Source organism: Amblyraja radiata, chromosome 21 (genome assembly GCF_010909765.2).
Source record: "Amblyraja radiata isolate CabotCenter1 chromosome 21, sAmbRad1.1.pri, whole genome shotgun sequence".
Classification (NCBI taxonomy): Eukaryota; Metazoa; Chordata; class Chondrichthyes; order Rajiformes; family Rajidae; genus Amblyraja; species Amblyraja radiata.
Genome location: NC_045976.1, coordinates 12,112,396 through 12,130,049, shown reverse-complemented (window position 1 = coordinate 12,130,049; position 17,654 = coordinate 12,112,396). Strand labels below are relative to the sequence as shown.

General features: G+C 45.2%; 1 protein-coding gene across 2 annotated transcripts; it reads left to right on the top strand.

The window, feature by feature from the left end:
- The first annotated feature begins 1,288 nt into the window (after positions 1–1,288).
- On the top strand, positions 1,289–17,203 carry LOC116985109 (serine/threonine kinase receptor associated protein). Of its 2 annotated transcripts, none has more exons than XM_033039535.1 (10): positions 1,289–1,437; positions 3,666–3,830; positions 5,616–5,751; positions 6,739–6,820; positions 7,624–7,696; positions 9,448–9,547; positions 10,386–10,523; positions 13,411–13,547; positions 15,595–15,744; positions 16,232–17,203. In XM_033039535.1, exons 2-10 carry the CDS (start codon positions 3,719–3,721, stop codon positions 16,291–16,293), a joined length of 990 nt encoding a protein of 329 aa, XP_032895426.1. In that variant the 5' UTR covers positions 1,289–1,437; positions 3,666–3,718; the 3' UTR covers positions 16,294–17,203. The 2 variants fall into 2 exon arrangements, with proteins under 2 accessions (XP_032895426.1, XP_032895427.1); XM_033039536.1 differs by having other exon boundaries at positions 1,340–1,446; positions 3,663–3,830.
- The last annotated feature ends 451 nt before the right edge of the window (positions 17,204–17,654 follow it).

The window sequence follows — 17,654 nt, the reverse complement described above, 5'->3', positions numbered from 1 at the left end:
GGGGGAAAAGGTGTCTACCCTATCTGTGCCTCTCGTAATTTTACATACTCATATCAGGTCTCCCCTCAACCTCCGAAGCTCCAGAGAAAACAATCCCAGTTTGTCCAACCTCTTCCTGTAACTAATACCCTCTAATACAAGCAGAATTGTGTAAACATCTTCTTCACTAGTAACTTCTCTCACTTCCATCAGGAAGGGACTTCTAACTTTCCACACTTTGCTCATTGTTGAATCAGTCCCTGAAGTTAAAACACATTTAAGATCTAACTGTGTTCCCTGGACTAGGTTCAATCCATCATGACTTTCAGCACTGGAAGCATGTTCCAAACACTTACCACCCTCTGTAAAAAAAAAACTTGCCCCACACTTCTCCTTTAAACTTAGGCCCTCTCACCTTAAAGCTATGCCCTCTAGTATTTGACATTTGCACCCTGGGAAAAATAGTTCTGACTCTCTACCCTATCTACGCCTCACATAATTGTATATAAATATACTTCTATCAGGTTCTCCCTCAATCTTTGGCATTCCAGCAAAAACAAGTCTGTCCAACTGCTGAAGTGTTTCCCTGTAGCTGAAACCCCCTGGTCCAGGAATCATACTAGTCTCGTCCCGAAGCGTCTGCTGGGATGCTATCTGACCCGCTGAGTTACTTCAGCATTATGTGTCCATCATTCTGGTAAACCTCCTCTGCACCCTCTCCAATACAAGGCCTGCACATCCTTCCTGTAATGGTGCGATCAGAACTGCGCGCGACTCCAAATGTGACCCAAGAGAAGTCCTTCAGCGCTTCATCAGGACTTCCTGACTCTCATACTCAATGACCCGGCCGATAAAGGCATTCGTACCGTTCCGCCTCTGCTAGCCCCGGTGGTGGTGACAATGGGACTTACATGGGGGTGGAGACAGCAGCGGGCGGAAGGGCCGAGCGGCCGCCGGCTTTCTGTGTCGTCACGGCCGGCCGCCGGCTTTCTGTGTCGTCACGGCCGGCCGCCGGCTTTCTGTGTCGTCACGGCCGGCCGCCGGCTTTCTGTGTCGTCACGGCCGGCCGCCGGCTTTCTGTGTCGTCACGGCCGGCCGCCGGCTTTCTGTGTCGTCACGGCCGGCCGCCGGCTTTCTGTGTCGTCACGGCCGGCCGCCGGCTTTCTGTGTCGTCACGGCCGGCCGCCGCAAGTCATATCCGCCCCGCCGCTGGGGTGAGGGCCGCCGGCTCCCTGTGTCGTCACATCCGCCCCGCCGAACCGGGCCGCGCTGCTGGCTGGGGTGAGGGGAGCCGGCTCCCTGTGTCGTCACATCCGCCCCGCCGCTGGGCCGCGCTGCTGGTTGGGGTGAGAGCCGCCGGCTCCCTGTGTCGTCACATCCGCCCCGCCGAACCGGGCCGCGCTGCTGGTTGGGGTGAGCGGAGCCGGGAGCAACGGCTGCGCCCAAAGCCGGGGAGAGGTGAGGTGAAGTGAGGGGGGGGGGGGGGGGCCGCGCTGTAGGGCCGGCACCGGGGGTAAGAGGGAGCGATATAACGCCGGGGAGGTGAGGGGGAGCGCCGGGGTGAGGAGAGGGGACCACGCTTCTGCCTCCCCGGCACCGGCGTGTGGGCAGGCCGGATAGACTAGTAGTGGCGGTTGTTATCCCGGCGGTGTGGCCTGTGGAGGAGGGGGAAGGAGGAGCAGAGAGGGGGGGGAGGGGAGGTGTGGAAGGAGAGTAAAGAGGGGATGAGGTGTGGAAGGGTTGCAGGGAAAGGTAAGGAAAGAGCGGAAGTGAGGAGGGAGAGGGGGCTGGAGTTTTATAAGCGGGGGGGGGGGGGGGGGGGGGGGATGGTGGATGTTAATGTGGGGGACGAGCCCCCCTGACGTGTGGGGTGGATGGGGACCCCTTTGTGAGGAGGGGGACGATGGGGAGGGTTTACGGCATCGATAAGAGAGGTCCCTCGGTATGAGATCCTGTGTAGAGTGTGACGATCCTAGCGGTGGGAGGAGATGGTTTGCCATGTTTGGTCACGGAAGGAGGAGGGGAGGGGGGGATTTGTGCCTGGGTGGTATGGTTTGTGTAGGAGTGAGGAGTGGAGCACGTCGTCACCAGTTGCCACAAACACCGGCCATCGAATGGTGAACGAGGTCTGATTGACCTGGACATGACACGTTGGCCTAGCTCGCCTCAATGGAGCTGCAGGTCTACAAGACATATGACAGAAGAAGAAGAAGAGTGAGGAGTCTGTGGGAGAGGGGTTCCCCCGGGGACATGGTGGGGTTGGGAAGTGGAGTTCATGATGGTGTAAGCATATTAGTTTGCAATGTTTGGGAAGGGAGACCTATGGTTGGGCTCTACAACTGTCAAGGAGGGAGATCCAAGGGTGGGGTTTGGAGCTGTTGCTGATGGATGAGGGTGATGAATTTGTGGAATTCATTGCATAGAAGGCTGTGGCAGCCAATTTAATGGATATTTTTATTGAGATGGATAGATTCTTGATTTGTGTGGGTGTCAGGGGTTATAGGGAGAAGGTTGGAGAATGGTGCGAGGGAAAGGTAGATGAGCCATGATTGAATGGTGGAGTGGATTTTACGGGCTGAATGGCCTAATTCTGCACCTACAATTTATTAACATGAGCGGAGAGACTCAGTCCTGCCATTTGGGGATGGTGTGTGATGAAGGTGTACGGTGGGACAGGGATATAGCGGACCCACGGCCGACGGATGAGGAATGAAGGAGGAAAGAAGCATGGGTGGGGAAGTGGCAGGCCATTGAGGATGGGATAGATTGTTTGGTGGCGCAGCGGTAGAGTTGCTACCTTACAGTGCCAGAGACCCGGGTTCCATCCTGACCTCGGGTGCAGTCTGTATGGAGTGTACATTCTCCTTGTGCCCTCCGGGTGCTACGGTTTCCTCCCACACTCCAAAGACGTGCAGGTTTGTAGGTTAATTGGCCTCTGTAAAATTGTCCATTGTGTGTAGGATGGAGCTAGTGCATGGGTGATTGTTAGTCAGCATGGACTCAGTGAGGTGAGGGTCCTGTTTCCACGCTGGATCTCTCAACTAAACGTGGAATTAGGGAGTGATGAAATACGGTACATAAATGGAGGAGAACAGATTATGATTTGGGATTGAACATGCCTAAAAAGGCAAAGTGAGTGTTGAATGTGGCAGTAAAGGTTGCAGGGATTGATATGGGGAAGGCCGAGGCAGGTGGCTGGGTGAGGATCCTTTGGGGATTATGGTGGAAGAGTGTGCATGGCCTTGAATGCAAGGATTCAAACAGTGGGACGACACTGTGACGCAGCTGGTAGAGCTGCTGCCTCACAGCGCCAGAGACCCGGATTTGATCCCAGCCTCTAGTGCTGTGTGAGGAGTTTGCATATTCTCCCTGTGACCACGCGGGTTTCTTCCAGGCACTCAGGTTTCCTCCTACATCATGAAGATGTGCGGTTTGACAACATGACAATAAACTCACTTGAACTTGTTTGTAGTTTAATTGGCCTCTGTCTGTATACGGGTAAATGGGCCTGTTCCCGTGCTGCATCTCTAAACTTATCTAAACTAATGTGAATGAGTGATCGATGGTCAGCATGGGCTTGGTGGGCCGAAGGGCCTGTGTCCATGCTCTGTCTTTCAATCAATCAAAATGTTGATTCCTGATGATTTTCGTTGCTGATGTCTGACCACTCCTCCCTGTGTGTGTAGGTCATTGGGGAAGAAAGCTGCACTGCCTGGTAGCAGTGTCCTGAGTACTGGAGATGGCGATGAGACAGACTCCACTCACCTGCAGTGGCCACACGAGACCTGTGGTCGACTTGGCTTTCAGTGGAACAACAGCATATGGCTTCTTCCTAATCAGCGCATGCAAAGGTGTGATTTGGGTGAAGGTAGTGCTGCCTCTGAGGTAGCACAATATTTTCAAGTCGGGTTGCATACCTTGGTGGCTGTTTATGGGGTGAGATCATCGGCATCTGTGTATAGATAAAGTATAGTCTTCCTGTTAACATTCTCACCTCATTTTGTTTAATCACTCATTTTGAGTCTGAACAGAATTTGTTGAGACAAAGGCATCCAGGGGAATAATACCATAAGACAGTAGGCTGGCCAGTCAAGTCTACTCCGCCATTCAATCGCGGCTGATCCCTGCTCAACCCCATTCTACTGATGTCTCCCCGTAACTTTTGACGTCCTTGCTAATCACGTAGTGAATAGTATGGAGTTTGAGCTATTTTTCGTTTTAGTTTTACATGAACTGTTCATATTTTAATAAAGTGGAGACTATTATGTATCGGCATGGGTAACTATCCTCGATACTCCAGCCATTGGTGACTTGCACCATCGCCGGCTCCCTCTATCCTCGTCTCAGATCTTCCGGTTCTTGGGGAATGTGCAAGGGCCGGCTCAGTGGCATGCAGTAGCTTCTTGCTGCTGGTTTGAGCTTATCACAAACTTGTGACCTGTGCCAGTTACAAATCATAGGCTGTTTGCACATGGAAAGATCAATGCCTTTGAATTCTCTTCGAGTCACGCCTTTGGAAATTAATTGCTGTCTCTTCAATATTTATATTGTTACGAAAGTTGCCAATCCCCTCTAACTGCGTTATTTACCAAGAGCTCTAAGTGAATGTGGTGCTTAAGCATCAGGAATATCAGCTGTTATCAGGCAACTGAACCATCCTTTTAACAACCACAATGTGGTCCTGACCCAGAGACTATCTTTAATCGGACTATACTGGACTTTATCTTGCACCAAGCGTTATTTCCTTTATCTTGTATCTGTGCACGGTGGGTGGCTCGATTGTAATAATGTAGTCTTTCCACTGACTGGTTAGTTCACAAAAGCTTTTCACTGTACCTCAGTACATGTGACAATAAACTAAACTAAAAAATCGTTCCTACAGTGTTTGGAACTCGGCAGCCACCTAACCCCATACTTCCATTTCCAATCCCCGATCAGAAAGATTTACCTGTACCCCGTGACCGCGATCACCAGGCTCGTGTGCTAAAAGATGCCAGTCTCTGCTTTTGATGCCTGAAAACATGATTGTTCTAATGCTCTCCTGGTAACCCTTGCCACTTCCATTACTTGTAAAATGGACATAAATTAAATTCCTAATTTTTGTAACACGCTCTCGTGCTTATTATCCTTCTATAGCTTTGTTCTTTCCTATTTCGTTTGTGTTTTTTTAACTCCTTTATCCCCAATCATTGTGTTCTATAACATCCTATCCTGTGTTTAATTCTTCCAACTTTGCCAATCTACATTTTGCCTTTTGATATCCTGTCTTGTCATCGGACGATTGCTAAATTTTGTTCAGCGGTTTGAAGCACTTTGGGAAGTGCAGCCAGGTAAATGCAAGGTGGCACAGTGGCGTAGCGGTAGAGTTGCTGCCTTACAGTGCCAAAGACCCGTGTTTGATCCTGACTGGGTACCTGTCTATACGGAGTTTGTTCATTCTCCCTGTGACCTGTGTGGGTTTTCTCTGGATTCTCCAGTTTCCTCCTGCACTCCAAAGATATATGTAGGTTAATTTGCTTGGTATATTGTAAATTGTCCCTAGTGTGTTAAGGAAAGTGTTAGTGTATCTACTAGTGTATCAATAAACTAAACTAATGCGGAGTGAATTAACATTGTACTGTTTGGTATCCATTCAGATGGCAAGCCCATGATGCGCCAGGGTGACACAGGGGACTGGGTTGGAACGTTTCTGGGTCACAAAGGTGCTGTCTGGGGAGCCACGTTAAACAAAGATGCCAACAGAGCGGCAACTGCAGCAGCGGATTTCTCAGCGTAAGTTTTATTACATGCGGCGGAACGAATAACGAGTAACAAAGGCAATAATTTACTTTAATTTGCCTCTAGGAGATGTAAGGAACTGCAGATGCTGGAATCTTGAGCAAAGCATAGTGCTGGAGTAACTCAACAGATCAGGCAGCATTACTGGAGGACACGGATAGGTGATGTTTCAGGTCTGGGTGGAAGAAGGATCCCCACATAAAACGTCGCTTATCCATGTCCACAAGAGCTGCAGCCTGACCCGCTGAGCTACTCCAGCACTGTGATAATTCATCTCTAAATATACTGTAAACAATACTGCTAATGAGCAGAAATTCTTGCTGGAATGTTATTTGGCTTTATTTCCCTTGAACTTCCCATATGCTCTGATCTATGTATCATAACCTGTGATATTTGGTGGAGGAGGGAACTGCAGATGCTGGTTTGCATTGAAGAGAGACACAAAATCCTGGAGTATCTCAGGAGGACAGACAGCATCTCTGGAGAAAATAAATAGGTGACGTTTCGGGTCGAAACTCTTCTTTTGACCAAGACGCAGCTTCCCATTTTCACCCCTTTCCACAGAGACCGCTCACTCCGCGACTCCCTGGATCACTCATTCCTTCCCACCCAAACCATCCCCTGCCCAGGTACTTTCCCTAAAACACTCGGTCTGAAGAAGGGTGTCGACCCGAAACATCTCCCATTCCTTTTCGATAGAGATGCTGCCTGGCCCGCTGAGTTACTCCAACACTTTGTGTCCTATTTTGTAAACCAGCATCTGCAGGACCTTGTTTATACTTTTTTTTAAAGAAGTTTCCTGATTATTTTGTCATTTTTTGAAAGCTTTAACTGGATGTAATAATCGTGTGCAATTGTCTGACATTTTGTTTTTAAAAAATTTGAGATGAGCAAAATGTGTTCAGAAATCCTTTTCAGTGAGTTATAATTTTTTATGCATTGAATTCTTTTGATGTGACTTGGTCCTTTCTTTTTCCTCAGCAAAGTATGGGATGCTGTGACAGGTGATGAAATGCTCACTTTAGCCCACAAACATATTGTCAAAGCCGTGGACTTTACTCAGGTAACATATTTTCTAATTTCAGTTTATTTTTTTGGCCGTAATATTTCTAATATACTAGACCAAGTGGGACCCATTGGGGGGGGCGGGGTGGGGGTGGGGGCCTGCGGCGTCACATACACACTAACCACACACACACTAACCACCCCCCTTGATATTATATTAATATCATTCATTTGCCCCTTTTACCCCATCCCCACCCTATCCACTCACACATAACTCCCAATTCGCAGGCGCGTCTAGAGACGGAGAGAGAGGGGCAGAGACAGAGAGAGAGGGACAGAGACAGAGGGAGAGGGGCAGAGACAGAGGGGGATGGGGCAGAGAGAGGGGGAGGGGCAGAGAGAGGACGAGGGAGCAGCGAGAGGGAGAGGGCGGACTTGAACTCGGCGGACGCTGGACGGTGAGCGAGTGGGGCGGGCGAGCAGGGAGCGACCAAAGGACTATGAGTCGAGGGGGTGGGGATGATGTCACTCGCAGCCCTTGGAACACGGAGCAGCCATTGTGAAGTCATCAGCGAGACTCTCTTTTATTTTCAAGGTTATTTCAGATTTGTGAACATTTTCATAAATAACTCGAGAAATAAAGCTCGAAATTTTCAGATAAGGTGATTTCGGACTCCAGGGGATAAATCTCTATCGGAATATGTGAAGATTTTATAGTTAGCGCGTCGTTTTTTCGAGAAGATGTGACAACACACAAACAAATAAATACACACCCACACAAACACACATCCACACACACACATACACATACAAGATCTGAGTTTTAAGTATATAAGATTTATCTTGTTTTTGATTTTGCAGGATAGTAACAACTTGCTTACGGCTGGGCAAGATAAAGTGTTGCGTATCTATGATTTGAACAAAACTGAAGCAGGTAAGGCATGGTTGCTGTAGAAAGAATTTATGGAGTTTTACATCCAGCAACAGTGGCATAGCAGGTAGAGCCGCTGCCTCACAGCACCCGAGACCCAGGTTCGATCCCGACCTTGGGTGCTGTTTGCACGTTCTCCCTGTGACTGCGGGTTTCCTCCGGGTGCTCTGGTTTCCTCCCACATCCCAAAGAGGTGCGTGTTTGTAGGTTAATTGGCCCTCTGTAAATTGCCCCCTAGTGTGTAGGGAGTAGATGAGAAAGTAGAATAACATAGAACCAGTGTGAACGGGTGATTGATGGTTGGATGGGTCGAGGGCCTGTTTCCATGCGTTATCTTTAAATTGAAAGTAATCTCCATTTTCTCGCTGCTGAAGGGATTGCATGAATGTGTGGTGACTGATATACAAGATTTTAGTTACTACATTATATAGAATTGACTAGAATTCTATATAGAATTGACTACTCTGTTACCGCAAGGGAACAGCACATATTGATATTAGGTGCGGTCAAGTTTTAGCAACTGGTTTTTATGCCTGGTTTATGGTTAGACTTGGTTACAATTGCGTCTGGTTAGGAATGTGCACGTGTTTTGTAAGCCTGTTCACCTAGATCAAGTAAAGAAAGTAAAACCACTTAGTCAAGCAGTACGGAAACAGACCCTTTGGCCCAACTTGCCCATGCCAACCAGGATGCCCCATCTTAGCTCATCCCATTTGCCTGTGTTTGACCCATATCCCTCTAACTAAATGTTTCCTATCCACATAGTTGACCCAACGTCTTTTAAATGTTGTTATGGTATCTGCCTCGACTACCTCCTCTGGCAGGTTGTTCCACTTGCATGTAAAACCTTGTGGGATCTCTGTCCCAAATGACTTTCAGTCAGCGGGAGTGCGTTTGAAGTGCATACAATGCTGTAGCATGTGTTGAGTTACTAATTTGTGACCAAGAATCTGCAAACGACTGATCTGTGCATTTTAATGCTTTTGGTCGAGGAGTGGTTGGGATGGTTTTATGATGGGATGTTTAGCTTGTTCAATGACCTCTGGTGGTGGGGAGTTATTTAACCATAGCTCCAGAATTGTAAACACTCAGAGGGATTTGTGTATGAAAGTGAGAAATAGAATAATACAAGTCCACCATCGATTTTCTGGCAACTGGTGGTCTGGCCCCCCCTTTAATCTGGACAAAGGAGCGCACTTGAAATCCCCCTCACCCCAGACATTCCCCCCCCTCCCTAAACATGTGGTGCCTGGGCCGGGTGAAGCAGCTGATCCCGACCTCACGGGAACTTCTGCGGCTGATCAGCGACACTAATTTGCCCCTAGGATCGAAACTATGGAACTTGAGTCCAGCTGGGGCCGGCTGACCTGTTCCCATATTGCGGGCCGGTATCTCAGCCCCTCGGCGGCCTTGGCAGACAATTCCAGTACTGTTTGGCGACTCTCGGAGGCCATGACCTCTGCTGGTCTGGCAAAACGGATAATTCAGAAAGGCTCTGGAGCCAAGGTTGCTGCAACATTGGTGGTGGACCTGTTAAATAATTGCAAGTGAGAGTATGAATGTAAAGGGAGGTGGAGAGAATGTACCAGGAAGGACCACATGCATTTGTCAGCATTTTTGCCTCTTGGTCATAAGAATTGTGTTGGTGGCAGGTGGGTATTTATAGTTTCAGATCTCAAGTTTGTTTGTCACTCTTCCAATATTCACATTATTGTTAAAGATGGTATTGTGATAGATCATTCTTTTTCTCACAGAGCCTTTGGTGATCAGTGGCCATACTTCTGGCATTAAGAAAGCACTGTGGTGTAATGACGACAAGCAGATACTCTCGGCAGCTGATGACAAGACAGTCAGGTGAGTGTAGTCAGTCTCTTAAGAACTTCCAAACTTTTAAGGATTAAAGCTTTGAGCGTAGATTCTTCGTTCATGTTGTGGTTGGTTGAACTTCCACCATCGGATGGATCTACAGGAATCGCTGCCTCAAAAAGGCAGCCAGCATCATCAGAGGCCTACACCACCCTGGCCATGCTCTAATTTCACTCCTGCCTTCAGGAAGAAGGTACTGGAACCTGAAAACCATGACCTCCAGATCCAGGAGCAGCTTCTTGACACTACAAACACCAACAAAACTATGATGTGTCTTGGTTGGTTGCACAAGAGACCAAACTTTTGTTTTGCACTAGTGTTGCTTTATATTTATTGAACTATTATCTATGAGTGCAGTGTTTATGTACCTGTTATGCTGCTGCAGGTTAGAATTTCATTGTAACATTTTTGGTACATATGACAGCTAAACGCTTGATGGAGAGGAGTATTTTATTTAGAGCTGATACATGTGAGCCTATCTCACTTGGAAGGACTCTTGACTCTGGTAGGACACACTTGGCTGTCAATAGACTTGGCTGTTTGTGCCTATTGGCTCAATGTCATGTTCCAATTCTGAAGCTGGTATTGAAATGTAGGGATAAATTTGCTTTTTATAGAAAATAGAACTATTGTATATTGTAACTTGACAATCATGTTTTTGAAAAGGTTGCAGTGTGTGATGATGACGACGCCTTATGTTGCTTTTTTTTTTTAACTTGCCTTAGTTTGAAAACGGTATTTATTTTCATCAAGTGCTGCAGAAGATGTGAATGTAAAGTGGTGAAATATGAATTGTGAATCTAACCTGCAACTTTCCCTGTTTCAGGCTCTGGGACAGGGCTAGTATGACTGAGGTGCAGACGCTGAATGTAGCTTCACCTGTAAGCTGTGTGGAGTACATACCTGACGGGGAGATCGTGGTTTTAACCTACGGCAAAACCGTCGCTTTTCACAGTGCACTCAGGCAAGTCTAATTCTGTAACATTTTGTTATCTCTTGGCAACGTAACCACTATGTTCTTGTTCATATCTAGTGCAATCAATCAGTTTTCAAATTAAAACTTTAAATATGCCTCGTAGAAATGAGGAACTGCAGGTGCTGGTTTACAAAAACAAAAGACTCAAAGTGCTGGTGCAACTCAGCGATCAAGCAGTATTTCTGGTGAACGTGGATAGGTGACGTTTTGGTCGGTACCTCTCTTCAGACCTGATCCAAAATGCCAACTATCCATGTTCCATTGATGGTGCCTGATTGGCTCAGTTACTCCAGCACTTTGCATCCGTTTTGTGTATACCAGCATCTGCATATCCTTGTTTCTACAAAGAAATAGCAGATATATTGAACAAAATGTTAACATCGGATATCATTATGGAAGACTTTGCTAATGTGCCTAAGATAGCAGACTGGCAAGTTTCAAATAACATGGAAGTGTTTACAAACACTCAAAAGATAAGGGATACAGTATTGGATAAAGTGGTGGGGAGGAGGGATTCTAAAGATGGACAAGACGTCAGCAACCAACAGACTGTACATTAGAATTTTAAAGGAAGTAGCTGTAGAGAAAGAGCACCCATTGTTCAAAATTCTCATAACTTTCTAAGCTTTCTAAGAATAAACTAGAAGAATGGAAAACGGGCAACGCGAATCCCCTTTGCAAAAATAAAAAGGATGAAAGGCAGCGGACTGCAGACAAGTTTAACAATGTTATTGTCAAGATGCCAGAGTCAATCAAAAAGGAAATAGCTACTCATTTAGCAATTCTGAACATAATTCAGTCTCATCATTGTGGTTTTATGAAAGGTAAATCATCTTTGACAAATTGTTTGAATTACTTGAGGGTGTAACAGGGATAGTTCCTAATGGGGGAGGGGCGTAGATGAAGTGTATTTAGTTTTCCAAGAGGCATTTAACACAAGATGCCGGTGCATGTAAGCCATGGGTGGCAACAAAGGAAATGAATTGAAAACTGGCTTTCACAGAGTTGAAACAATTGGAATAAACATCCTTCAGACTGGAAGGAGGCAACTAGCGGAGTATCGCAGGGATTGACTTCTGGCCTGTAATTGTTTATTTTTTAAATTAATTACCTGAAAGTAAGGTTGATTAGTACGGATGTCAGGGGTTATGGAGAGAAGGCAGGAGAATGGGGATGAGAGGGAAAGATAGATTGGCCATGATTGAATGGCGGAATAGACTTGATTGGCCGAATGGCCTAATTCTGTTCCGATAACTTGTCAACCTATGAAAGAAGGAACAGTATGCAAAGTTTTAAAATGCAGCAAACCCATGTTATTACACACAGCGTGGGTGCAGTCTATTATTGCACATTGTCCACTGTAACCACTGTCCCTGCTGCTTATTCCCACATGCTGAGCGAAATGGGTTTGAAATGGTGGTGGGGTGAAGAAACCCTGCCCCACTCTCAGTGAGATTCCCACGACTGGCTGTCTGCCCAGAGTTCTGGGTGTAACACTCTGACATCGATCTTTAATGCTAACTAATTCTCCTGCCAAAAACCTTCCCAGTGTACAAAGTATTTTTAATGGTTAAAATGTATTTTTGCTACTGCAGGTTAAAAATACTTGTGGCTGTTTATAACATTGTTTAATAGAGTTAAGTATACAGAAAAGCAGTTGCTTGTCAATTTCAATGTCTTGTCAATTTCTCTACCATGTCAATTTCAACAATTTGTGTTCTTAAGGAGACAGTGCTATAACCGAATTCTGTTACAAAGCAGTGCATAATAACGAGAGTTTATACTGTCTATAGATGAAACAAAATAAGTAGACGGTCACGTGATATGGGTTCTGTGACTTCACAAAGGGATATAGATTGAGTGAGGATAAAAGAATGGCTAATGGAGTTTACCGTGTGGAAGTGTGAGGTCATGCACTTTAATAAGAACAATCAAAAGGCCAATTATTAAATGTGGGGTGCAGATGAGGAAAACACTGAGGGAGCTCAGTGTTCTTGTTCAACAGGTTACGAAGGCAAGTCAAGTGGCCTTCATGGGCAAAGAGTTGGAGGTGAAGGCCAACAAAAGGCAGGCCTTTTGCCTAAAAGCTAGAGTAATATTGGAGGCAATACAAAGATTCACCGGCTCACTCCTGAGATGACAAAGGTGTCCTCCTACCAAGAGAGACTAAATATGCTGGGCTTTTATTGCTTGGAGTTTAGATAGAACTGCCAACGCTGATTTACAAGAAAGGACTCAATGTGCTGGAGGTCAGGACCCTTTAGGCTGATCCAAATGGGGTTGACAGAGTAAATATTCAAATGTTTTCACTGGGAGGGGAGTATTGAACAAGGGGACATAGCTACAAGATAAAATTTGAGTATAGAAATCTCTTTTCCCAGTGGGCAGTGAATCTGTTGGAGTTCTCCTGGTAAGGGGGGTGCGGGCACTGAAAAAATGATGGTTTAGTGCTCTTCGAATACTTTGAACCCTTATCTCTTAGCTATCCCTGATCCACCTCTTTGCCTTCCGTCACCCTGTCTGCAAATTTCCATTGCCCGTCAGAGCTGCCAGTGGTAATTTTGGGTGAAAGCTAATGGAGTATAAAGCAGGCCATGTTTAGGAATGCAGTTCTGCACTTCCAAGTTAAAAAATAACGTCATGCTTATGCAGTCCAAGCTTGCAAACAATCAATCTGAAGAAGGGTCCTGACCCAAAATGTCACCTATCCATGTTCTCCAAAGAAGCTGTCTGACCCACTGAGTTACTCCAGCACTTTGTGGGTTTCTTTGGTAAACCAATGTCTGCAGTTCCTTGTTTCTACTACAGAGCAACATTTTTTTTCATATGGTTGAAGGATTTGGGTGTATTCTGAGGTTTGTTTTTATTTCTACAGTCTAGAGTTGATCAAATCGTTTGACGCACCAGCTTCAATCAACTCAGCTTCTCTTCACCCCGAGAAAGATGTTTTTGTTGCAGGAGGTGATGACTTCAAATTGTACAAGTTTGACTACAATACCGGCGAGGATTTAGGTAGGTCTTCATACCTGTAGTGCTTTTGAAGCATGTTGATTGTTCCGGCTATTGCATTTCACTTGAAATGACAATGAGTTTTGCATGTTGCTGAGTTCAACCTAATGTTAGTTCTAAAGTCTAGAATTGCTTTATGGGAATTTGCATTTACCTTTTATTAACCTAACAAGGGAACCTCGTGTTAACTTTGCACAGAACATAATACCCAGCACCATTTATTGAGACTCGATTTGTCGGATTTTCTTTGCATTAGTGGGTCGGAAAGCCGCATTCTCTACATTTAGTGTGGCTCAGGATCCTTCAATGGTGACACAGTGGGCAGCACAGTGGTGCAGCTGCAGACTTGCCTCATTACAGCACCAGAGACCCAGGTGGGGTCCTGACTTTGGGCGCTGTCTGTACAGAGTTTACATTCTTCCTGTGACTGCGTTCATAGGTTTCCTCCGCGTGCTCTGGTTTCCTCCCACATTCTGAAAAGGTGCAGATTTGTAGGTTAATTAGGGTCTGTAGGGTGCAGGATAGAACTTATGCACGGGTGATTGTTGGTTGACGTGGGCTGATGGACCTGTTTACACTCTGCATCTCTAAACTCAAACAAAACAAAATACCAATTAGATAGGGTGTTGGCATTGTTTTCTCGCAAATTACATCTTCTAGAGTCCCTAATGTCAGTGAAAATGGTTTGTCTCAATGACTGCCGTGTCTAGTATACTAGATTGTATTTTAACTAGGCTTCTACCTGGTAATTTCTTTAAACTTTCTTGTCTGGCCCCTTGGATATTTGAAGGTGATCTAGGTTTGCCACCTTTGTGCTGACGATCCGTGTCAGGTTAAGAATAGTGTGGTAGTTATGAAGTAGGAAATGAAACGTCTGAACATTGTGGAAAGACTGAATACATAGATCCGTGTCTGTTAGTACGTTTACCTTGACAATCCTGAGTTCTTGTTCTTTATTAGAACTACTTGTGGTTTTACTGTTGCTAACTTTTGATTAAGATTTGAAAAATGCTGTCAACTCTAAACAAAAATCTTTTGCCATCATCCTATTGCCTTGGATTTCAATGCTGTAGGCTTGTGCTGGTCATGGATTTTTAATATTATAGATTTAACATGCCTGATATCTGCCTTCAAACATTAACATTCAAATTGCTACAAATCAAAAAGGAGCTGAAAATAGCAGGTTTGTTCCCTATATCTGAATGCATCAGTTAGACTTTACCATGCGATAAGAGGCCCTTCGGCCCACCAGGTCTGCACCGACCAGCGGTCACCCTGTACACGAATACCATCGTACACAAAAGGGACAATTTACAACTTTACCGAAGTTACAAAACTCGACGTCTTTGGAGTGTGGGAGGAAACCAGTGCACCCAGAGAAATCCCACACAATCACAGGGAAAAATGTACAAACCCATGCAGTCACAGGTAGAACGTACAAACTCTGTACAGACAGCACCCACAGTCACATTCAAACCCGGGTCACTGGCGGCTATATGGCAACAATTCTACTATTGCGCCTCTGTACCGCCCACTTATTAAGCATGTACGCCACTAGGGGGCGCCGCATGATGGCAGCCTCTGCCTACAGTCTATCTGTTTTTTTATCTTTTTCATTTTTAGTTTGTTTAAAAGTATGTTTTGGAGGATTTTTTTAGTATTTCTATGTGGGGGAGGGGGGTAGGTTAAGGGGGAAACCGTTTCCCAGTCACTTCCTGGCATCGGGCCGCCCGTAGCGGCGACTGCAGAGGGCTCGGAAGGCCCCGACCACGGGTGAACATCAAAGAACGTCAAAGAGGAGGATGACCGAACTTTGGTGCCTTCCCTCACAGTGGGAAACTTTGATACCGCTGTGTGGGGGTGTTTATGTTATAGTCTATCATATTCTGTGTTCTTTATTTTATTCGTATGGCTGTATGGTGAGCACAAATTTCACTGTACCAATTGGTGTATGTGACAATAAATGTCTCTTGTCTTGTCTCTTGTCTTGTATTTCTTTGCAATAGTCACCATGTTCTAAGACAATTAAAAACATTTTTTTTTTAAACAGAGTCATACAAAGGTCATTTTGGTCCCATTCACTGCGTGAGGTTTAGTCCCGATGGAGAGCTGTACGCCAGCGGTTCAGAAGATGGAACCCTTCGTCTTTGGCAGACAACTGTTGGCAAAACGTATGGATTGTGGAAGTGTGTACTCCCTGGTAGGTACATCTTGGTATTTAAGTGCACACTTCTTTCTCTAGCAATGTGACCCATTATTATATTTAAATAGAGGACTCGATTCTTCGAAGGAATGTTTTTGGTGCGTTTGATAAATGTGCGATTTTAAAAAAAAATTCCGTCCCAAGCCAAAATTTGGCCTATTGGGGAACCTACTTGCCTGAGGTCATCTGTTGCCGGCCCTGATTTGTCACGATCCTTTCTTGCTTCCAATCCACCTCTCCTCCCCACACGCACAATCAGTCTGATCAGAGCCCCGGGCGCAGATGGCAAATTCTACCCAGCAATCGGCACAGATGAGGTTGAGATCAGCCACCTCGTCCAGCCTGGGGGGGGGGGGGGGAGATTCATTTTGTCTGGATTCAAGGGGGGGAGGGGGTGGACTATCAGTTGAAGGATAATCGGTGGTGGACCTGTAGCTAATTTGTCATTGTGAAGTGCATTTCATACACTTTTTTTTAATTACAGAGGAACTTGGCTCTGAAAACTCTGATTCCATCTACGGCACGCCTCCAGAGGTAAAAGCTTGAACTGACAGCTTGAGAGACACTAGTGAACAAGATGCAGACCAAGCTCTGAGTCAACAAGCAGAAGAGTGCGTCCTCCATTTTGTGTTAATAGCAAATGCAGACAGCTAAATGGACTCTTATCGATAACTTAAAATCTGTTAACTGTCTAAAAGACAAGCACTTCGTGTCTGCAAGTAAAATAGTAGACCTGTGCATATTCAGCACAGCTGCTTAGCATCTTAGTGTTTTATTGAATCTGCTCAACGACGCCAGTGTATATAAAGTAATGACCAATTTCTGCTCACAAAGTGCTGAAGCTACAGCTGTAACATCATGGATTCAGATGTTTTCCTTTAAGAATGGAATTTTTCATATAAAGGTTCAGTGCTAATATTTTGGTTTACAATTAAAGTTATTTAGTTTGCCATTTTTCATTTTAAATGGCCTGCAGTTTATCATCATTTGCAGCAATTTGTATAAATTAAAAGCCTTGAGCAGTATTAAATTGGCCCAAACATGTCATCAAACAAGGCATCATATAGCTCATTTTGTAATTCTATGGGTATTTACACCAAATTAATAGTTTGGATTCTGCAACTGAAAACATACATTCAGAAGTATGCTGATTTTGATGCCTTATTAATGCTCCTTGTATCTGTTTTGCCCTCTCAGCGAGGCAATAATTATTTGCAGCAATTGCATAAGTGCCTTGGCTTGTTAGGAAATGTTTCTGGTTTTATACCTTGTGTTCTGCAATGTACACAGGCAACGTTATATTATTCTATAGATCAGCTAGTTTACAGTATTAAAACGAGACCTGCCTGTAGTTATTCCAAGCCTGTGAACGTACATTTTTTTGTCCACCTGATCATTGCTGAAACTCCTGCCCTGGCTTCTGAATAAACTATGTCCCTTCAATCCGACATTAAAACAGCATGACACTTGTGCTTTTGTATTCAACATTACACATTGAACCAGCAAGTCAAATTTAATTTAGAGTGGATGCCTGCTTGCCCAGGGATCTTTGCTCTTTTTTTCCCCCAAAGTCTGAACATGTCAGGCTTTGACAGGTGTGACAGACTGTACTTTTGTAAGATCATTATCATCTTGAGTATTAGCCAGGATTTGCGATCTACATTAGTAATGAGTTAGAGAGTGATGATAAACTAGTGGCTATGCCATGTTTTTGGTTAACTCCTGCAATGCCTATTGGTTATTTTCCAAGCCATCTTTCTCTTTCCCTCCTGGTTCCCTTCATTGATTTATAATACCCTTAATGAAATGTTTTAGGTGCAGGTATGAATGCTTGATCGAAGGTATGAATGTGTGACTCGTATGAAGGTATGAATCAAATCCTACATTCTGCTGAAGGATATTTTACC